The sequence below is a fragment of the Ranitomeya imitator genome, chromosome 2, assembly GCF_032444005.1.
Source record: "Ranitomeya imitator isolate aRanImi1 chromosome 2, aRanImi1.pri, whole genome shotgun sequence".
Classification (NCBI taxonomy): domain Eukaryota; kingdom Metazoa; phylum Chordata; class Amphibia; order Anura; family Dendrobatidae; genus Ranitomeya; species Ranitomeya imitator.
Genome location: NC_091283.1, coordinates 45,867,115 through 45,890,853, shown reverse-complemented (window position 1 = coordinate 45,890,853; position 23,739 = coordinate 45,867,115). Strand labels below are relative to the sequence as shown.

The 23,739-nt window shown below is 45.8% G+C and overlaps 1 protein-coding gene across 3 annotated transcripts in view; it reads left to right on the top strand.

The window, feature by feature from the left end:
- The window catches only part of TMEM91 (transmembrane protein 91), a 61,033-nt gene that overhangs the window by 23,399 nt on the left and 13,895 nt on the right, over positions 1-23,739 (top strand). For all 3 annotated transcript variants that reach the window (XM_069746622.1, XM_069746623.1, XM_069746624.1), the window contains one exon: positions 13,198-13,872. In XM_069746622.1, coding sequence (XP_069602723.1) covers positions 13,486-13,872 — 387 coding nt within the window. In that variant the 5' untranslated portion in view covers positions 13,198-13,485. The remainder of the gene's footprint in view (positions 1-13,197; positions 13,873-23,739) is intronic.

Sequence of the window (23,739 nt, the reverse complement as noted above, 5' to 3'; positions counted from 1 at the left end):
GTAAACTCTGTGTGGATTTTTTGTAGTGTTTTATACTGACTGCACAGTATTCCAACCTGTCCTATCTATTTAGCTAGACTGGCCTACTGTGCTCATCCTGGTTTCATTCTGTGTATGTCTTTTCCCTCTCCACTCACAGTCATTACTTGTGGGGGGCTATCTATCCTTTGGGGATTTTATCTGAGGCAAGATAGTTTTCCTGTTTCTATCTTTAGGGGTAGTTAGTTCTCAGGCTGTGACAAGGTGCCTAGGGAGTGTTAGTAGCATCCCACGGCTACTTCTAGTGTTGTGTTGAGATTAGGGACTGCGGTCAGTACAGGTACCACTTCCTTCAGAGCTCGTCCCATGTTGCTCCTAAACCACCAGATCATAACAGTCCTCCATACAGAATAATGGCCTCCATATAGTCCTCCAAACAGAATAATGGCCCCACATAGTCCTCCATACAGTATAATCACTCCACATAGTCCTCCACACAGTATAATGGGTTCCACATAGCCCTCCGTACAGAGTAATGTGCCTCACATAGTGGGCCATACAGAATAGTGGGCCCCACATAGTCCTCTATACAGAATAGTGGGCTCCACATAGTCCTCTATACAGAATAGTGGGCCCCACATAGTCCTATATGCAGAATAATGTGCCCTACATAGTCCTCCATACATAATAGTGGGCCCCACATAGTCCTCTATATAGAATAGTGGGCCCCGCATAGTCCTCTATACAGAATAGTGGGCCCCACATAGTCCTATATACAGAATAATGTGCCCCACATAGTTCTCCATACAGAATAATGGCCTCACATAGTCCTCCATGCAGGATAATTGGTCCCATATAGTCCTCCATACAGAATAATGGCCTCCACATAGTCCTCTATACAGAATAGTGGGCCCCACATAGTCCTCTATACAGAATAGTGGGCCCCACATAGTCCTATACACAGAATAATGTGCCCCACATAGTCCTCCATACAGAATAATGGGCCCCACATAGTCCTCTATACAGAATAGTGGGTCCCGCATAGTCCTCTATACAGAATAGTGGGCCCCACATAGTCCTATATACAGAATAATGTGCCCCACATAGTTCTCCATACAGAATAATGGCCTCACATAGTCCTCCATGCAGGATAATTGGTCCCACATAGTCCTCCATACAGAATAATGGCCTCCACATAGTCCCCCAAACAGAATAATGGCCCCACATAGTCCTCCATACAGAATAATGGGCCCAACATAGTCCTCCATACAGTATAATGGGCCCTGCATTAAAAAAAAATAAAATACATCTACCCTGGTCCCCCGCTGCAGCGCGTCTTTTGCAGCTCTTCATTGCTTGACAGTTGACACAGTGGGCACGAAATCCAGAATGCCGATACAGTTGAAGGTGCAACGCTGCGGGGGAATAGTGCCAGAGTCGCAGGCCCAATATAATCACCCTGCAAGCCAAATTTGGCCCACGGGCCAGAGTTTGACAAGTGTTGGCTAAAGGGTGACTTCTGGGCTCCATAGACTCAAATCCTGGGTGTGAATGCAACCCCTGCCACTATAGTTACTCCTCTGTGTGTATGTGCCCCAATTCTCACAAATGTGATGATGTCAATATGCTCCCCCAAAAAGGAAAGCATTTGCATCTGTGACCGAGAACTTCACGCTTCGTCTCTGGCAGCTGTGCATCCGAAAATCCATCCCTAGTATATCTGATGTAAGAAAATAACGACATCCCGGGTGTGAATATTTTATGGATCCCTTCGCGGTTAATGATAGTGAGCAGACTGAGTGACCTGTATATCTCCAGCATCAGGGACACACGGGCGCTGTATCGACAGGTTACCTGTATTAATAGGATCCCCCCAGGGCTTCTGCATCACTGTCTACATAGATTTTTCCACTTCGGTAGAAATCGTATTTCATTCCTCCTGTATGTGGTTCATGTGGAACAAGACAGTTCAAGAAAGAATGTGACAAGGAGAAAAAAATGCGTTTTTTCACACGCTGTTATCCACGCCGTAAGGCCTACTACCTTCACATACACACTATTGAGACCAGTGTTTTTTACATGGGATTTTCTTACATTTTTGAGCATTTTGTGGTGATTTTTTTTTTCTTACTGGGGCTGATTTATCAAAACTGTCTAAAATGAAATCTGTTTTTTTTTTTCGCAAATAACAACCAATCGCAACGCAGCTTTCATTTCCCAGAGCTGTTTAAAAAAAAGATATCTGCGATCTGATTGGTTGCTACGGGTAACCAAATCCATTTATGTTAGACATTTTTTTGATAAATGGGGCCTAATGTGTTTTAGTGCCTCCATTTCTTGATGCAGTTATATCATTATTCATTACAGATCATGTGATTTGAAAATTATGTGATTTGGTGGAAAACACGTAAAAAAAAATCAATATACTTTAATATATAGATGTAGAAACATAAACATAGGGATCTGATCCCTACCTTTACCCATTTATTAAAAGAGCATTCAGCACTTCACTTAATACAGAAAACTTACAAAAAAAGGCTACTAATAGCAATCACAAATATGAATGTACAGTGTATCACAAAAGTGAGTACACCCCTGACATTTTTGTAAATATTTTATGATATCTTTTCATGGGAAGTCATTGTGGATATGATACTTTGATGTACAGTAGTCGGTATACAGCTTGTATAAGTGTGTAAATCTGGTGCCCTCTAAATAACTCACACAGCCATTAATGTCTAAACCGCTGGCACAAAAAAAATGAGTACACCCCTAGGTGAAAATGGCCAAATTGTGCCCAAATCGCCATTTCCCCACCCTGGCGTCATGTGACTCATTAGTGTTACAAGGTCTCAGGTGTGAATGGGGAGCAGGGGTGGTAATTTGGTATTATGGCTCTCACACTCTCTCATACTGGTCACTGGAAGTTCAACATGGCTCCTCATGGCAAATAACCCTCTGAGGATCTGAACAAAATAATTGTTGCTCTACATAAAGATGGCCGAGGCTATAAAGATTGCCAACACCCTGCAGCATGATGGCCAAGACCATACAGCGGTTTAACAAGCCAGGTTCCACTCATATGATAACCTGCCTCACCATGGTTGACCAAAGAAGTTGAGTGCACGTGCTCAGTGTCATATCCAGAGGTTGTCTTGTCAGAATAGATATACGAGTGCAGCCAACATTGCTACAGAAGTTACAGGGTGGGGGTCCATCTGTCAGTGTTCAGACCACACGCCACACACTGCATCACATTGTTCTGCATGGCTGCCATCCTCGAAGGAAGCCTCTTTAAAGATGAAGCACAAAAAAGGCACGCAAACAGTTAGTTGATGAAAAGCAGACTAAGGACATGGATTACTGGAACTATGTACTGTGGTCTGACGAGGCAAAGATAAACTTATTTGGTTCAGATGTTGTCAAGCATGTGTGATAGTAACCAGGCGAGGAGTACAAACACAAGTGTGTCCTTCCTACAGTCAATCATGGTGGTGGGAGTGTCATGGTTTGGGGCTGAATGAGTGCTGCCGGCTGTGGGAGTTACAGTTCATTGAGGGAATCATGAATGCTAATATGTACTGTGAGATATTGATCAGAGCATGATCCCCCTCCCTTTGGAAACTGGACCACAGGGCAGAATTTCAACATGATAGCGATACCAAACACTCCTACAGGACTACCACTGCCTGGCTGAAAATACTGAGGTTAAAGGTGCTGGACTGATCAAGCATGTCACCAGACCTAAACCCTACCTGTGGGGCATCCTCAAACAGAAGGTAAAGGAGCGCAAGGTCTCTAACATCCACCAGTTCCATGATGTCATCATGGAGGAGTGGAAGAGGATTCCAGTGGCAACCTGTGAAGCTCTAGTGAACTCCATGCCCAAGAGAGTTAAGGCAGTGCTTGAAAATAATGGTGGACACACAAAAAACATCTTCATAATAAGTAATGCAAAAGAACATGGTAAAACCATAAGCTCCTGAGTAAAAGATGGAACAGTACTGGATTGTAGAGTTTAAAATCTCAGTGTTCTGGATCTGTAATATGGTTGGGTGATGTTTCTCCAAAATGTAAATATATAAGATAAGGAAGTGATGATTGGGACTGTCATTATGTTGGACTGAAACAACTGATAAAAGGGTTATGCCCCAAATGGTAAGTCATCACCTATCCGGGGGATAAGGCATAAATTATTGATCAGTGTGGGTCTGACAGCTGGGACCACTAGCAATACCGAGAAAACAACTCCGGAAAACATGAGAACTAAGGTCTACATAGCCCCGCCTGGTAGCGGAGGAGCTCATGCTGGGACTCCTAGAAAAAGCTGAGCACTGTACTTGGCCTTGTCCGACATTCCCATAGACATTGAATGGAGCAGTGGTCAAGTTTGGGCACTTCCACTCCATCCAAAGTAGGGCAATGCATAGCCCCCATCTCAGGATCCTTGGCCGTCCATTGGCCGTCCAACACATCAATCAGTAAATTACCCCATTGTCAACTTTCCCTGGTGCTATACTATTCAGGGAGCACTGCTTTTTGGAGGTAGCAGGAGGCTTGTGGGGTGTACGGGAGAATTACCAACTCTTGCGTAAGTCCATCAGTTTCCCCTTTTTGAGAGCCTTGGATATGTCCTGGGAGACTTGGCAAGTATGCTGGAAGGTCTTATGCAAAAGCAGAAATGTGTAGATGGAGGTTTATGGAGACACAAGGAGTTAGAGGTGTGCCAATTGGTGCCTTATGGCAGTTCATGTGGCGCCATTTTGAGAATGTTTTCTTCTAGGTTCCAATAGCTTTGTACCTTCAGTGAAACATGCCTCCATGTTTCTAGATTCTCATGCATACATATGAAGTTGGAGTAGGCCTTCATTAGGGTGGACTCACACGTGGTGGTATTTTATGTCACATTAATACATATGAAGTCGGAGTAGGCCTTCATTAGGGTGGACTCACACGTGGTGGTATTTTATGTCACATTCATACATATGAAGTTGGAGTAGGTCTTCATTAGGGTGGACTCACACGTGGTGGTATTTTATGTCACATTCATACATATGAAGTTGGAGTAGGCCTTCATTAGGGTGGACTCACACGTGGTGGTATTTTATGTCACATTAATACATATGAAGTCGGAGTAGGCCTTCATTAGGGTGGACTCACACGTGGTGGTATTTTATGTCACATTCATACATATGAAGTCGGAGTAGGCCTTCATTAGGGTGGACTAACACGTGGTGGTATTTTATGTCACATTCATACATATGAAGTCGGAGTAGGCCTTCATTAGGGTGGACTCACACGTGGTGGTATTTTGTCACATTCATACATATGAAGTCGGAGTAGGCCTTCATTAGGGTGGACTCACACTTGGTGGTATTTTGTCACATTCATACATATGAAGTCGGAGTAGGCCTTCATTAGGGTGGACTCACACGTGGTGGTATTTTATGTCACATTCATACATATGAAGTCGGAGTAGGCCTTCATTAGGGTGGACTAACACGTGGTGGTATTTTATGTCACATTCATACATATGAAGTCGGAGTAGGCCTTCATTAGGGTGGACTCACACGTGGTGGTATTTTGTCACATTCATACATATGAAGTCGGAGTAGGCCTTCATTAGGGTGGACTCACACGTGGTGGTATTTTATGTCACATTCATACACATGAAGTCGGAGTAGGCCTTCATTAGGGTGGACTCACACGTGGTGGTATTTTATGTCACATTCATACATATGAAGTCGGAGTAGGCCTTCATTAGGGTGGACTCACACGTGGTGGTATTTTATGTCACATTCATACATATGAAGTCGGAGTAGGCCTTCATTAGGGTGGACTCACACGTGGTGGTATTTTATGTCACATTCATACATATGAATTCGGAATAGGCCTTCATTAGGGTGGACTCACACGTGGTGGTATTTTATGTCACATTCATACATATGAATTCGGAGTAGGCCTTCATTAGGGTGGACTCGCACGTGGTGGTATTTTATGTCACATTCATACATATGAAGTTGGAGTAGGTCTTCATTAGGGAGGACTCACACGTGGTGGTATTTTATGTCACATTCATACATATGAAGTCGGAGTAGGCCTTCATTAGGGTGGACTCGCTCGTGGTGGTATTTTATGTCACATTCATACATATGAAGTCGGAGTAGGTTTTCATTAGGGTGGACTCGCACGTGGTGGTATTTTATGTCACATTCATACATATGAAGTCGGAATAGGCCTTCATTAGGGTGGACTCACACGTGGTGGTATTTTATGTCACATTCATACATATGAAGTCGAAGTAGGTCTTCATTAGGGTGGACTCACACGTGGTGGTATTTTATGTCATATTCATACATATGAAGTCGGAGTAGGCCTTCATTAGGGTGGACTCGCACGTGGTGGTATTTTATGTCACATTCATACATATGAATTCGGAGTAGGTCTTCATTAGGGTGGACTCGCACGTGGTGGTATTTTATGTCACATTCATACATATGAAGTCGGAGTAGGCCTTCATTAGGGTGGACTCGCTCGTGGTGGTATTTTATGTCACATTCATACATATGAAGTCGGAGTAGGCTTTCATTAGGGTGGACTCGCACGTGGTGGTATTTTATGTCACATTCATACATATGAAGTCGGAATAGGCCTTCATTAGGGTGGACTCGCACGTGGTGGTATTTTATGTCACATTCCTACATATGAAGTCGGAGTAGGCCTTCATTAGGGTGGACTCGCACGTGGTGGTATTTTATGTCACATTCATACATATGAAGTCGGAGTAGGCCTTCATTAGGGTGGACTCGCACGTGGTGGTATTTTATGTCACATTCATACATATGAAGTCGGAGTAGGCCTTCATTAGGGTGGACTCGCACGTGGTGGTATTTTATGTCACATTCATACATATGAAGTCGGAGTAGGCCTTCATTAGGGTGGACTCGCACATGGTGGTATTTTATGTCACATTCATACATATGAAGTCGGAGTAGGCCTACATTAGGGTGGACTCGCACGTGGTGGTATTTTATGTCACATTCATACATATGAAGTAGGAGTAGGCCTTCAGTAGGGTGGACTCACACGTGGTGGTATTTTATGTCACATTCATACATATGAATTCGGAGTAGGCATTCATTAGGGTGGACTCACACGTGGTGGTATTTTATGCAACGGACACGTCCTCTACAGAATCCACTTGTCTTCCACGCGTGTGTCCACCTTCACAGCTCTTCACGAGGTTATATGTGGCCGTAATATACAACCTCAGCATGAGACCTTCTGGTCATGGTAGTATTATGTTATTTGATGAGCTGTTACCAACTGACATGAATTAGCTATCGATAAGTGGCCATTAATCCATCCATTCCTCCCGTCATTAATCACACTACGGGGCATCAGCACTACGGATTCATGAGTGACTAAAAATCTCCTCTCGTAATTGTGCCATTATAATTAGACCTTCCAGGCGGGCATTGCCGAGAGCGAAATTCTCTGGACCTCTGTGAGTCACACAGAGCGGACCGGGTGAAATTTCCTGCCCACGCAGAGAAGACTTGGGTGGTATTAAATATGTAATGCACCCGAAGAGGAGAAGTGCGAAGCAATAAATGCTACTGACACAACAAAGAGAATCTAAAGTGAGACTGCGGATGCTGAATTATTGCATGTCACAGTATTAGAGATGGGGGCACTGGAGGCCTGCGCACCCCCAGTATCCCCCTCCTGCCTGGCTCTGTCATGTTCCAGCAGTGAGATAGATGTTATATGCCCACTTGCAGTTCCACGCACTGAGAGAGCGAAGCAGCCTGGGCTTCCATCACTCCGACAGCTGCCTTAAAAGCCTATTAATATTTTATTACATGGTTTGCTTGCTCTTTATGCTCCCCTGCTCTGCCTGCCACTGACACATTATCATGTACGCTCACTCCCATAATGGGGGCTGCCCTAGGGAACCTTCAAATTCCAGAATAGAAGTGTGTCCTGCTCTTGAACCTGGAATACATCTGGTTACCATATTATTACAGTAGGAATTAAAGGGAATCTGTCACCAGGTTTCTGCTACCTATTCTGAGAGCATCAGGATATAGGGGCAGAGACCCTGATTCCAATGATATGTCACTTACTGGGCCGCTTGCTGCTCTTTTGATTAAATACTGTTTCATCCGTTGCAGATCTAGCAGTTCTCTTAATGCTGAGCTCTGTATAACCCCGCCCACACCACTGATTAACAGCAGTGTATGCTGTGCATAGGCAGAAAGCTGCCAATCAGTGGTGGGGGCGGTGTTTTACAGAGCTCATGAATAGGGAGGATTACATAGCATCAGGTTTACTAGTCCTCTAGTGATAATCTCCTGATGATAAAACAATGATTTTATAAAAAACTACACTAAGCAGCCCAGTAATTGATACATAGCTGAAATCAGGGTCTCTGCCCCAACATTATGCTGTGCTAAGGTCAGGTGGCAAATTCTGGTTGCCCGGAATAAGAAAAAAACATTTCCTTAGAAAGAAAAAAACAGTGTCACAGCTGTCCCTGGGTTGTACAGTTGTAGCCATAATCTTATATACATACACGTTAGACACATTAATTAAGACTCAGTTTTGCTAAATTCCTTATATTAAAGTAACTAAATGTTTTTTGTTTTTTTTATTATTTGGTCCCGCATTGAAAAGTTCTAAAACTTTGCAAAACTTTGCACTATTACTATACAATTTCTGTTTCCCTTTATTCTGTTGTTGATACTTTATTAGATTTTTGCCCTAGTCGCTTTTTCAGTGTATCTGAGTTGAGGACTTAACTCTTTGTTTCATGGAGAGAGAGGAGAAAGATCGACCATTGAAAATCCTACTGAGCCAAAGTGCTTCTCTCCTTTGACGTCACCTGTTGAGGGAGAGCCAGGACCCCCCATACTTAACAGAGGATCGGCCAGTCAATACGAAGTTGGCGGATTCAGCTGACTTTCATCTGCCATAAAAATTGATCTTTTTATTTGTTCTACACGTGTAGCTCCTGTTCACCTCCATATTGTGTTTTACTAAGGTATATACAGTCATGGCCAAAAGTGTTGCCATCCTTGAAATTGTTCCAGAAAATTTCTCCCATAAAATTATTGCAATTACACGTTTTATTATACGCATGTTTATTTTCTTTGTGTGTATAGGAACAATACAATAAAAAACCAGAGAAAAAGTCAAATTGGACATAATTTCACACTAAACCCTCAAAATGGCCCAAACAAAATTGTTGGCACCTTTCCAAAAATGTAGATAAAAAACATTGTTTCAAGCATGTGATGCTCGTTCAAACTCACCTGTGGTAAGTAGCAGGTGTGAGCAATATGACAATCACACCTGAAACCAGATAAAAATTTCACACTAAATCCAAAAAATGGGCCAGACAAAATTGTTGGCACCTTTCCAAAAATGTAGATAAAAAAACATTGATTCAAGCATGTGATGCTCATTCAAATTCACCTGTGGCAAGTAACAGGTTTGAGCAATATGAAAATCACACCTGAAACCAGATAAAAAGGGGAGAAGTTGATTTAATCTTTGCAGCGTGTGTCTGTGTGTGTCACACTAAGCATGGAAAACAGAAAGAGGAGAAGGGAGCTGTCTGATGACTGGAGAACCAAAAGATCTCCAGAGATCTTGATGTTCCTTTGTCCACAGTGCGCATCAAAAATTATGAAGGTTACAACCCATGGCACTTTAGCTAATCTCCCTGGACTTGGGCATGAGGCCTTACATTTTCCTCCACCTCCATACTTACTAAACTATAGGTTTCCTGTGTCTAAGAGAGGGATACATAGGATTAAACATATTTGCTGGTTGCACTGGAAATTTTGCTGTTCCATTGCATTTACGATTCCGGTCAAATGCCCATACTGTGCGGTGTTACACTGCGGGGGGCCATCTGCACAGTTTGCTTGGTCCAATTTCTGGTCTTGTTAGATATATCTATACATCCTCACAGCAGTACAGAGCCGAGAAATGGGAATAATAAGAGCACTGTAGATGAAATGCAAATAATAATCTCACACGTCTCTCTCCTCGGTTACTTTCCCGCTGCGGGGAGCGAGGACAGACGTCACTTAACATATGTACGAAGGCGATTTCCATCTCACTGTCTACTAAATATAACCGTCTCGTTTCTCATCTGACTATAGAAAAAAGTGGAGGAGATGGAATACAGGACTGGAGGGGAAACATGAAGATATATAGAAGGGAAAGGTGCTGACCCAAACAGTTGCCTATATGCAACCTCCTCGAAAGTAGTGTTCCTCCGACCTGTTTGGACATATACATAAAACATTTCGACAAATAGGATTTGTGGACATCACAGAGGAAGTCCCACTATTAGCCATAGAGAAGACCACCTAACACAAAACAGCTCCCCCTTTGGCAGACTGTGTATTACATGGGAGGAGGTTTAATTGGCGTGTGGTTGGCGCAGAGACTTGGCACCAGGTGGAGAAGAGCGTTTGGTAGAGACAAGGCAAATAGTAGGAAGAAAAGTAGGGAAGTGCAATCAGAAAGCAAATAGAAAGGTAGACACAAGATGGCAGACGGGGTGGACCGGTGCTGGATAAGAAGGCATGCTTTGGGAATAATGGAAATTGAGACACCCCAGAGAAGAACAAGAGGGGATAATAAAGATGGACATGGACCAGCTGGGAAGGACAGGTAGACAAGGACAAAGAAGCGAGATTGAAAAAAGTATGCGAGAGGCAATGATAGTAGGGAGGAGTGAACAGAGGCAGGGAGGTGAAGGCAGGCACAAGGGAGGCAGTAGGAGATAAGGCAGTAGGAGATAGTGTAGAGTACAGGAAGTGTTAGGCAGTAGAACATGGGTGGGGAACCTCAGGCCCCAGGGCCATTTACGGCCCTTGATGACCATTTATCAGGCCCTCGAGCAGATTCTCAGGGACCGCATTCTTGGGCAGGGAGGTGTATTTTGATTACAACCAGCTCATTAATTTCTTCTTGCTCTGTTAGCACACACACAGTGTTCACTACTGAAGGGCATGCCATGAAAGATTACGTCCTGACACCAGTGCCAGAGTCAGGATGTACTTTGTGGGCGGAGTCTGTACGGCCCCTGACGGATGGTATAAATATCCAAATGGTTCTTCACGGAAAAAAGATTCTCCACTCCTGCAGTACAAAGACAGGCTTGTCAACACAGGCAGTAAGATGAGGGAAGATAGTATAGAAGCAGGGAGCAAAGAAGCAGGGAAGTGAGAACAGGCAGTAAGCAGACAGGAGGAAGGCAGAAAGGTTTGAGAGGTCGTAGATAGGCAGTGAGAGGAGGACAGACAGTAAGTGGGCAGGGAGGTGAGGGAAGACAGTAGAGAGGTAGAGAGATGTGAAAAAATGTTACAAAGAGATAAAGGCAGTCACTAGAGGGGCAGGGAAGTGGGAGAAGGCAGTAGAGAGACGGGGAGGTGAGGCCATGCAGTACAGACAGAGAGGTGAGATCATAGAGCAGGCAGGGAGGTGAAGGCAGGCAGTTAGTAGGCAGGGAGCTGAAGGCAGGCGGTTAGTAGGCAGGGAGGTGAAGGCAGGCAGTTAGTAGGCAGGGAGGTGAAGGCAGGCAGTTAGTAGGCAGGGAGGTGAAGGCAGGCAGTTAGTAGGCAGGGAGGTGAAGGCAGGCAGTTAGTAGGCAGGGAGGTGAAGGCAGGCAGTTAGTAGGCAGGGAGGTGAAGGCAGGAAGTTAGTAGGCAGGGAGCTGAAGGCAGGCGGTTAGTAGGCAGGGAGGTGAAGGCAGGCAGTTAGTAGGCAGGGAGGTGAAGGCAGGCAGTTAGTAGGCAGGGAGGTGAAGGCAGGAAGTTAGTAGGCAGGGAGGTGAAGGCAGGTAGTTAGTAGGCAGGGAGGTGAAGGCAGGCGGTTAGTAAGCAGGGAGGTGAAGGCAGGCAGTTAGTAGGCAGGGAGGTGAAGGCAGGCAGTTAGTAGGCAGGGAGGTGAAGGCAGGCAGTTAGTAGGCAGGGAGGTGAAGGCAGGAAGTTAGTAGGCAGGGAGGTGAAGGCAGGCGGTTAGTAAGCAGGGAGGTGAAGGCAGGCAGTTAGTAGGCAGGGAGGTGAAGGCAGGTAGTTAGTAGGCAGGGAGGTGAAGGCAGGTAGTTAGTAGGCAGGGAGGTGAAGGCAGGCGGTTAGTAGGCAGGGAGGTGAAGGCAGGCAGTTAGTAGGCAGGGAGGTGAAGGCAGGCAGTTAGTAGGCAGGGAGGTGAAGGCAGGAAGTTAGTAGGCAGGGAGGTGAAGGCAGGTAGTTAGTAGGCAGGGAGGTGAAGGCAGGCGGTTAGTAAGCAGGGAGGTGAAGGCAGGCAGTTAGTAGGCAGGGAGGTGAAGGCAGGCGGTTAGTAAGCAGGGAGGTGAAGGCAGGCAGTTAGTAGGCAGGGAAGTGAAGGCAGGCAGTTAATAGGCAGGGAGGTGAAGGCAGGCGGTTAGTAAGCAGGGAGGTGAAGGCAGGTAGTTAGTAGGCAGGGAGGTGAAGGCAGGCGGTTAGTAAGCAGGGAGGTGAAGGCAGGCAGTAAGCAGGGAGGTGAAGGCAGGCGGTTAGTAGGCAGAGAGGTGAAGGCAGGTAGTTAGTAGGCAGGGAGGTGAAGGCAGGCAGTTAGTAGGCAGGGAGGTGAAGGCAGGCGGTTAGTAGGCAGAGAGGTGAAGGCAGGCGGTTAGTAGGCAGGGAGGTGAAGGCAGGCGGTTAGTAGGCAGAGAGGTGAAGGCAGGTAGTTAGTAGGCAGGGAGGTGAAGTCAACAAATAAAGATGCAAAGTTGTAAGATCACTGAGTGAAGAGAAGCAGGAAGGTGAGGCCAGGCAGGTGTGAGCAGGCAGTAGAAATGGGAGTAAAGAAAAGGCAGTAGACAGGCAGGGAGCGGAGATCACCCAGTAGAAAAGCAGGGAGGTGACAGTAGGCAGCGTGGTGAAATTAAAGAATCAGGAGGCAAAAAGGTAAGATCACAGAGTGGAGAAGGAGGAAAATGGGGGCAGGTGGTAGAGAGTCAGGGAGGTATGAGCAGGAAGTAGAAAGATAAGGAGATGATGCTGAGGAATAGGGAGGCAGTAAAAAGGCAGGAAGGTTAGGGCAGGCAGGAAGGTTAGGGCAGGCAGGAAGGTTAGGGCAGGCAGTATAGCGGATGGTGACATTTACATCCTAAAAATGAACTTTGGTTGCCTGGAGTCATATTTTTACCTTTCTTGTCCTTTTTGTCTTCAGGTGATATTGTCCTCAATCTTTGGGCAAAGAAAAGATACAAACAATGAATGATTCCTGCACTTTCTTTTTACCACGACGGATCTGCTACAATGGAAACAATTAGGTCTTTAGAGCTGACAATCGACCCAATACAGAAATCATGAATCATTTTTTACTACGTGTAGCAGAGAATTAAAGAAGAGTCTGAAAATAAAAGCTAACAGAAGACAAGGCCAAGTACAAAGCTTTGCTTTTAGGGCAATGGCTTCTCCCAGAACCCTCTGGAGACTACAGTAATACTGAGAAGTAATGGAGTACCTGCATGAGTTACAGCACCCCCTGCTGGACAGGTCGATGGGGACAGGTATGCTCACCCCTCTCCTCTCTAAAGATGGTGGGGGTGAAGGATTTATCTGGAAATGTCTTCCACACCGCACACATCAAGGCGGAGAAATACCCCAGCAGTTTCTGGATCCAGGGAGCCTCCGGAGGACTGTGGATTCGGGGGGTGGGAAGGTGGCGGACGTCTCTTTTTGGAAGGCAACAGATCCCCGGGTCTGGAAGGGAAAAGACTATTCTGAGACTACATTTGTAGATACTCAGGGGAGCCCAGATATCTGCAAGAAGTACACCCCAGAAAAAGACATTCATACTGTGTCCTGTGACGTGCGGGATGATGAAGTGCTAGATATGGAGGTATGTCCACCATGTAGCATAACTCTGCCCATACTGAGGTGCCAGGCTGACCCTGACATTTGATAAAACTCATTATGATATCATCATCATGGCAGCCAAACACCCTATTCTGCATTGCTGACGAAACATCTCAATCTACAGCATTGTTCTTACTATCGGAAATACTACAAACCCCATAGGACCCTCCATTACAGGAGGGCTATATAGAATCTATAAAAGCGCTGATACCCCAATGCTGAGCCTTCTTCTGCTGTATTTGTCCCTATTACTGCACCTGCTGTGTGGCACAATATCGGCTCCTCCTACTGCCCCACGAAATAATGCCCACCACTCTGCCCCTTACATAATAATAATGCCTCCTTTTTGTCTTCTAGATGATAAAATTGCCCTGTGCAAATGTCCTAGAAAACAGTATCCACATTTTGTCCCTTTGACAGCCACAATGCTCTGAGTGCCCCTATAACAATTACATTTAATAATATCCACTGAGTCCCCCAATATACAGCTCCTCTATAAGTAAGGGTGTGACGGGGCTGTCATATGCCTCTCCCTTATGCTTCTCATATGCTCCTCTTACTGCCCCACATAGTAATGTCCACCTTTGTGTCCTCAAGATGGTAAAATTGTCCCCTGTACGTACCTTATAAAGTAATAATGATCACAGCTTGCTCCCTAGAACATAGAAATGTCTCATAGGTGCCCCTCTGACATTTTCTAATACTGAGTGCCCCTAAATGTAATAATGCCTATTAAGTGCCCATTTAAAAGTTAATATTATCCTCTGAGTGACCCTAAAAAGTAATAATGTCCTCTGATGTCACCACAGCTGTTCACACAGTATGATGGCCCTCATAGCTTCCCCACACAGTATGATCGTCCCACAACCCCCACACAGTATGATCTCCCCACAAACCAACACAGTATGATCTCCCCACAACCCCCACACAGTATGATGTCCCCACAAACCCCCACACACTGTATTATGTCCCCCCATATTATGAGGATTCCACAGCCTCCCCCACCACACACACAGTATGATAGTCCGTACATCCTCCACAAAGTTTAATGATCTCCAAACAGTATAATGCCCCTCCAACTCCTCCACACACTCAAAGTACAATGGCCTTCAAAGCCCCCCATATAGTATCATCCTCCCACAGCCCCCAATACAGCATGATGGCCTCTCCGAACACACACTTTGATGACCCCACAGCCCCCCATGTACAGTATGATGGCCTCAAAACCCTCTACACAGTATTATGCCCACTCAGATCCCAACAAAAAGTTCAATATCTATCTCCACAGTCCCTACACAGTATGATGGCTACACACAATATGATCCCACATAACATGGTAGCCTCATTGTAGTCCCAGTCACACACTATAATTTCCCCACATTCCCTTACGAGTACTGAATCATAAAGTAAACACTATATACTCACCTAACCCAGAAACTGCAGAGTCCGCCAGCCGAGTCAGCGTTACATCGCGCCTTCTGAGCCGGGTCGCTGATCGCCTGTGCGTGCTTTTGCTGTTCTATAGGCTGCAGGCCTAAAGTGACCTGCGGACCACAGGGATTAACTGTGTTGGCTGCTGTGCACACTGATACGGTTAAAGTGATGGTCGCTCCAGGTGGGCCCCAGCATGTGAGTGGGCCCAGGCAACCGCCTCCTGTGTAACCTTCCCCTTTTTAACGGGGTGGTAGCTGTGGGCGAGGTACATGTCTCTTGCACCCCAGCACATTATATGAAGGTCGGGGTCCTGGCTAGGTGTGTTGACTTGTGCTGTGGGAGTTCTATGCCCTGGCAGGCCGCATGTAACTGATAACGTTGGTTGGCCAGGACCAGATATTGAGAACTTCTCTTCTGGCTTACCATCTCGCTTCTCTATCTCTTCCACCCATTTTCTTGAGTCCCACCTTACAGAGCTTGTCTTTTTTCTTCCATTTGGTGTTACTGTAATGGCCACTCCCTGCTGTAGGCTGACACTTTCAATCCTGGCACTCCTTCTGGTAGGCATAACCTCTGGATAGCTGTTTGCACCCCCTTTTGTTCATTCTACGCCCACGATGTGCGTTTTTCTACGCCACTAACCGCCATTACAAAGTTCATGCTTGGCGCAATCTTGGACCGCATAAATAACAGTCACCATCCTCCACATAACTTGAGTCTTCCCCGCATCACTCTGTTCTTCTACCAGCAAGACTCAATCCTGATGATAACACCAAGTGTAACGTGGTGCGGGGCGGTATCTGTGGGCGAGGTACTCCTCTCTTGCACCCCAGCACGTTACATTGGGGTCCTGGCTGTGTGCATGGACTTATGTTATGGGGCGCTATGCCCTTGCAAGCCGCATGTAACCAATGACATTGGTTGGACAGGACCAGATGTTGAGGACTTCAATGAGGGAGACCATCTGTTCAAAATAAACTCGTAAAATATATGAAATTTGAATTGCATTACTTGCTCTAGAAAATAGGAAAAAACAAAGATACTTAGTACATAAATTGGCCAATCCATGTATGCCCAGCAGCCACGACAAGGTGATTTTCTTTGCTAGGGACCTAACCTAATGTTTCCTCTCTTGGGCTGATAGCCTACATTTATATGGGTAGGTGATATCCTGTTGTCATTAAAACCATCATTATGTGCTATAAGAAAATGTTTGATTTTTTTTTTCACTAGCACCAATTTTGATAAATTATTTTATTTTCGCCATTGTCTTTGTTGCCAGGGACATATAAAGGGTGTAGGTAGCAGTGGAAGCTAACATCTGGAGCTTGAGGGGTCCAAATACACATATATCAAAATATGAGGACACCTAATGACATCTAATATCTGTGGCCCCAGTTTAAGATTTTTCATGGGGCCCCGGAGCTTTATTTTTTACTGTTTGTCGCGTTGTCAGTTTGGGTACTAGTGTTGTGCTCAGCATGGCGGTGTTATTTGCACTGTGTCAGACAGGCAGTGCCTGCACGCTTGGATGCCCCACAATTGTCAGGTCATTTACAGTCTGATAGGAAGCGAGCCGGGGACAGTGGCGGCACAGATGGAGGGGGTGATGGAGGTAGGGATGCCTCCCCTCCGTCTTAACCATATTCTTTGACATCTTCATGTAAAATATTCAGAGATCGGAGCGGTTTAGGATTTCTTCGACACACTGATGGTTTATAGACTCTGCAGTGCCACCCCCCCATGTTTAATGCTTTTCTATGGGATATACTGTAGATGCAGGAATATAATTGTATGCAAATTTGTACATTCTCGAACAATTCCTGCCATGAGAGGAAACCAGGCGATCAGTATGGAGCATCAACACCGTTTTTCCCCATCTCTTTGCAATTGAGACTTTGTACTCTTGAGATTCCCCCGCCAAGTGCACCTATAAACAATTGCATATGTTATCGGTTACCTTTATTTAATAAGATATCACTAACTATCAATCTACAGTCTTCATTCGTTTTCAGAACCCTTGATATGCAGCTTGCAACCTGATCCAAGTTTCATTTTTTTCTCTTGCAGAAATGTCTCTCAGTAATATAGGCTGGATGTGAGATCTGTGTATAGCCAGGGTGCTGCTGTCTTAATTAGCTCATGTATCAGCACAGCTTCTATCGTGCAGTTATTTCCTCTTCATGCGCTTTCCTCCTTTTTTACAGCCTGTTTTCTCCGCCCTCCCTGAGACTGTAGATGCTTTCTTCCCTCTCCATTCTGTGTTTTGTGTACAAGCGCCCTCCCTGCTGATAACTCTAACACAGAGAATGGAGGGGGAGAGCAGAGAGAACTAAGCAGGAGCTATGATGGATTTGTGTCCATTTTGCAAAAGCACTCGGTCACAGATATTCTGCAGGTGTAAAATGATAGAAAATTTGTAATGAAAAATATTTAGAGAGTTGATTTACGTTACATTTAAGGAGCAATTGAACAATAAAAGTTATTATGTGAGAAAGTATACATAACCTTTATTTATGGTGAATCAACATCCATATATTTCACTATTTTATATCCATCTAAGTCTTTTCCCTGCTTTGAAACCTTAAAATACGGTAGTTAATATCCCAAGTTCCCGATATTTCCGTGGCAACTCCATGAGATGGACAATAACTGTAACTTCCTAACCCAGTAGGGAGAGCAGCTCTTAAAAACAAACTTCTGCTTCTCGTATAATGTTTGTGAGCATTAATTTTAAGTTATTATTAGATTTAATTACAGTAAATATTATTTAGATAGAGATAGTTATTGGGGATGAGTGGACCCGTGGAAGTTCGGGTTCATCAAGTTCGACCAAACTTTAGTTTAAAGTTCAGTTTGGGTACCAGAACTCTACCCAAACTGGAAACCGAACCCTATAGACATCAATGGGGACTCAGACTTTGGTGATGTAAATGGTCGTAGTAACGGCTAGGGGATTGCCAAGGGAAGCAGAGTATCTCTCTATCTCACCCTCTTCCTCTCTCTCACACAGTTCTCCCTAAACTCCGAACACTAAAACACTTTTTATTTTGGGAGCGCTGCCTACATTTTTCTATGTATATTAGTGATAGATAGATAGTGTAGTGCAGCGGTAGCACACTTGCGCAGTCATGAGGCAGTGACCCACAAAATTCCAAGCAAAAGTATCTTTAATGTGTTTACTTCACACAATAAATGTCCAAACTTCACACACAAGTGCATAGCATTAATGTCCAGTTCACATAAACACAGCACAATATCCTCCCGATCACAGCGGGGCATATATCCTCTTGACACGCTGGTCCTCCTCTGACCTGTTACCATGGGCGACTGCACCTATGTGTTAAATGTTCTACTCACAGAATTACCCAATAAACTATATGTTTCAGTTTACACACTACACGATATACTTTAGATCGCAGTCACTAAACATGCCAGTCTTCCTCTGACTAGTTACCATGGGCAACTACATCACCTTGTTACTGTCTCTTTACTCAAAGCCATACACAGTCCTAGATATCCTCCGGATTACAGCTGGGTACCATATCCACGTGTTTGCAGCTGTTAAATACACCAGTCCTCCTTCGGGCACAGGACATCCACCTCCGGTTCACCTCCGGGCACAAGACAGTCCACCTCCGAGACGACGGCAGCACCGCTGTGTACACTACGGGTGCCAGGCCTTCCAGCTGCCTTGGCTGTTTGGCTCTGCTTACCTGTGTCACTTCACACACAGAGCCAGCACTCTGCAGGGCCTCTGCTCTGCACTCCTGCCCAACACCAGACTCACACTGACATTACACCTGACACACCCAAACCCTTTCCTGCAGGGCTTTTCACAAAGAAACATGTGGCCTTCAGTCACATGGAAAACCCGGGCCTGGAATGAAACAGAGTGCACGACTACCATCCTGCAGTCTGTTTCACAACACAACTTCCCAGAGCAGGTTTTCCTTACTCTGCCTTGGACACTAGCATGTCCAAGACTATACTTATTTTTTTTATCATTTCTAGTCTGCATTGCAGCCACCATTACGCCTGTGACTGCCATAGACTCCAATGGCCTTCATACGCCTCTGTGCACAACCTGGGGAGAACAGACAGTGACCCCTACCTGTGACATCGGTCACTGCTTCACCATTGCAATCACAGCTACACCTGCGACTGCAATGACCCCTCATGTTCTCACTACACCTCCGTGCGCATCCTGGGGAGAACAAACAGCTATCCCTACCTGTGACATCGGTCACTGCTTCACCATTGCAATCACAGCTACACCTGCGACTGCAATCCCCCCTCATGTTCTCACTACGCCTCCGTGCGCATCCTGGGGAGAACAAACAGCTATCCCTACCTGTGACATCGGTCACTGCTTCACCATTGCAATCACAGCTACACCTGCGACTGCAATGCCCCTTCATGATCTCACTACGCATCCTGGAGAGATCAAACAGCTATCCCTACCTGTGACATCGGTCAAAGCTTCACCAATGCAATCACAGCTACACCTGCGACTGCAATGCCCCCTCATGTTCTCACTACGCCTCCGTGCGCATCCTGGGGAGATCAAACAGCTATCCTTACCTGTGACACCGGTCAGTGCCTCACAATAGATAGCTGTGGAGACCCTCGTGCTCTCTAGAGGTGGGACCTATCAGACACTTCCCTGTGTGTAGTAATGCATTTCTAGGGTTTTAACCCCTTAGCGACCGCCGATACGCCTTTTAACGGCGGCCGCTAAGGGTACTTAAACCACAGCACCGTTAATTAACGGCGCTGTGGAAAAAGTAAATAGCGCCCCCCAGAGTCGGATTTTCTCCGGGGTCTCGGCTGCCGGGGGTAGCCAAGACCCCAGAGAACATGATTCGGGGGGTTTTTAACCCACCCCGCATTTGCGATCGCCGGTAATTAACCGTTTACCGGTGATCGCAAAAAAAACCGCAATCTCTTTTTAATTTCTCTATCCTCCGATGTGATCGCACATCGGAGGATAGAGAAAAGGGGTCCCAGGTAGCCCCCCAATACTTACCTATCTCCCCCGATGCTCCCGGTGGGCGCCGCCATCTTGGAAATGGCGGGCGCATGCGCAGTGCGCCCGCCGGCCGGCCCCGCGAGAATCTTTGGGGTCTCGGCTGCCGGGGGTAGCCGAGACCCCAAAGAGCATGATCGGGGGTCGGTTTTAGCGACCCCTGTTTTGCGATCGCCGGTAATTAACTGTTTACCGGCAACCGCAAAAAAAAAAAAAAAAAAAAAGCTAAGTGTAATTCTCTGTCCTCTTATGTGATCGCACATCAGAGGACAGAGAAATAGGGGGATTCGGGGACCCTATCATACTCACCTGTGTCCCTGGATCCTCCTGCTGCTCCTCCTGGCCGCCGGCATCTTCTGGGCAAAAGAAAATGGCGGGCGCATGTGCAGTGTGCCCGCCATCTGTCTCCATCTGCCGGCCGGCAGGAGAAGAGCAGTTGGGGCTAAAATTAGGGTTAGGGTTAGGGGTAGGGTTAGGGGTAGGGTTAGGGGTAGGGGTAGGGTTAGGGTTAGGGGTAGGGTTAGGGCTAGGGTTAGGGGTAGGGTTAGGGTTAGGGCTAGGGTTAGGGGTAGGGGTAGGGTTAGGTTTAGGGCTAGGGTTAGGGCTAGGGGTAGGAGTAGGGTTAGGGCTAGGGTTAGGGGTAGGGTTAGGGCTAGGGTTAGGGTTAGGGCTAGGGGAAGGGTTAGGGGTAGGGTTAGGGGTAGGGTTAGGGCTAGGGTTAGGGCTAGGGTTAGGGCTAGGGTTAGGGTTAGGGGTAGGGGTAGGGTTAGGGCTAGGGGTAGGGTTAGGGCTAGGGGTAGGGTTAGGGCTAGGGTTAGGGTTAGGGCTAAATTTAGGGTTAGGGCTAAATTTAGGGTTAGGGTTGGCGCTAAATTTAGGGTTAGGCTTCTTTCACACTTACGTCGGTACGGGGCCGTCGCAATGCATCGGCCCGACATACTGACGCACGTTGTGAAAATTGTGCACAACGTGGGCAGCGGATGTAGTTTTTCAACGCATCCGCTGCCCAATCTATGTCCTGGGGAGGAGGGAGCGGAGTTACGGCCACGCATGCGCGGTCAGAAATGGCAGATGCGACGTACAAAAAAACGTTACATTGAACATTTTTTTGTGCTGACGGTCCGCCAAAACACTGATCCAGTGCACTACGGACGCGACGTGTGGCCATCCGTCACGATCCGTCGGCAATACAAGTCTATGGGCAAAAAACGCATCCTGCGGGCACATTTGCAGGATCCGTTTCTTGTCCAAAATGACGGATTGCGACGGATGCCAAACGACGCAAGTGTGAAAGTAGCCTTAGGGCTAGGGTTAGGGTTGGGGCTAAAGTTAGGGTTAGAGTTGGGATTAGGGTTAGGGTTTGGATTAGGGTTGGTATTAGGGTTAGGGTTGGCATTAGGGTTACGCTTGGGATTAGGGTTAGGTTTGGGATTAGGGTTAAGGTTAGGGTTGTGATTAGGGTTAGGGTTGTGATTAGGGGTGTATTGGGATTAGGGTTAGGTTTGAGGTTAGTGTTGAGATTAGGATTAGGGGTGTGTTGGATTTAGGGTTTTGATTAGGGTTATGGTTAGGGTTGACGTTAGGGTTGTTTTGGGGTAAGGGTTGGGATTATCGTTAGGGTTAGTGATTAGGATTATGGATCGGGTTGGGATTAGGGTTAGGGGTGTGTTGGAGTTGGGTTGGAGCTAGAATTGGGGTGTTTCCACTGTTTAGGTACATCAGGGGGTCTCCAAACACGACAGCCAATTTTGCGCTCAAAAAGTCAAATGGTGCTCCCTCCCTTCTGAGCTCTGCCGTGCGCCCAAACAGTGGGTTACCCCCACATATTTGGCATCAGCATACTCGGGATAAATTGGACAACAACTTCTGGGGTCCAATTTCTCTTGTTACCCTTGTGAAAATAAAAACTTGGGGGCTACAAAATCCTTTTTGTGGAAAAATATATATATATATTTTTTTATGACTCTGCATTATAAACTTCTGTGAAGCACTTGGGCATTCAAAGTTCTCAACACACATCTATATAAGTCCACATAAAGCTATAGAATGGGACGGCACTAGAACGATACCATATACAGCAGTCAGGACTTGAGATGGGATCCAGAGTATTAGGCGTCACGCTTACTCCGGGGTATGAGGTGCTCAGCAGCTGAAAACTAATAGTTCATTTGTACTCATAAGTAAGAAAATATGCGGCACTCACCCCAAATTCACGCTTTCCACTGCAGAATTTGGGGTGAGTGCCGCATATTTTCTTACTTATGAGCACATCTATATAAGTTCCTTGGGGTGTCTAGTTTCCAAAACGGGGTCACTTGTGGGGGGTTACTACTGTTTAGGTACATCAGGGGCTCTGCAAACGCAACATAACGCCCACAGACCATTCTATCTAAGTCTGCATTCCAAAACGGCGCTCCTTCCCTTCCGAGCTCTGCCGTGTGTCCAAACAGTGGTTTACACACCCACATATATTGGGCATCAGCATACTCAGGATAAATTGGACAACAACTTTAGTGGTTCAATTTCTCCTGTTACCCTTGTGAAAATAAAAACTTGGGGGCTACAATATCTTTTTTGTGAAAAAAAATATATTTTTTATTTTCACAACTCTGCATTCTAAACTTCTGTGAAGCACTTGGGCATTCAAAGTTCTCAACACACATCTAGATAAGTTCCTTGGGGGGTCTAGTTTCCAAAATGGGGTCACTTGTGGGGGGTTACTACAGTTTAGGTACATCAGGGGCTCTGCAATCGCAACATAATGCCCACAGACCATTCTATCAAAGTCTGCATTCCAAAAAGGCGCTCCTTCCCTTCCGAGCTCTGCCTTGCGCCCAAACAGTGGTTTACCCCCACATATAGTGCATCAGCGTACTCAGGACAAATTGTGCAACAACTATTGCAGTCCAATTTCTCCTGTTACCCTTGTGAAAATAAAAACTTGGGGCTACAATATCTTTTTTGTGGAAAAAAAAAATTTTTTTTATTTTCACAACTCTGCATTCTAAACTTCTGTGAAGCACTTGGGCATTCAAAGTTCTCACCACACATCTAGATAAGTTCCTTGGGGGGTCTAGTTTCCAAAATGGGGTCACTTGTGGGGGGTTACTACAGTTTAGGTACATCAGGGGCTCTGCAAACGCAACATAATGCCCGCAGACCATTCTATCAAAGTCTGCATTCCAAAACGGCGCTCCTTCCTTCCGAGCTCTGCCGTGCGCCGAAACAGTGGTTTACCCCCACATATGGGGTACCAGCATACTCAGGACAAATTGGACAACAACTTTTGGGGTCCAATTTCTCTTGTTACCCTTGTGAAAATAAAAACTTGGGGGCTAAAAAATCTTTTTTGTGGAAAAAACAAATATTTTTTATTTTCACGACTCT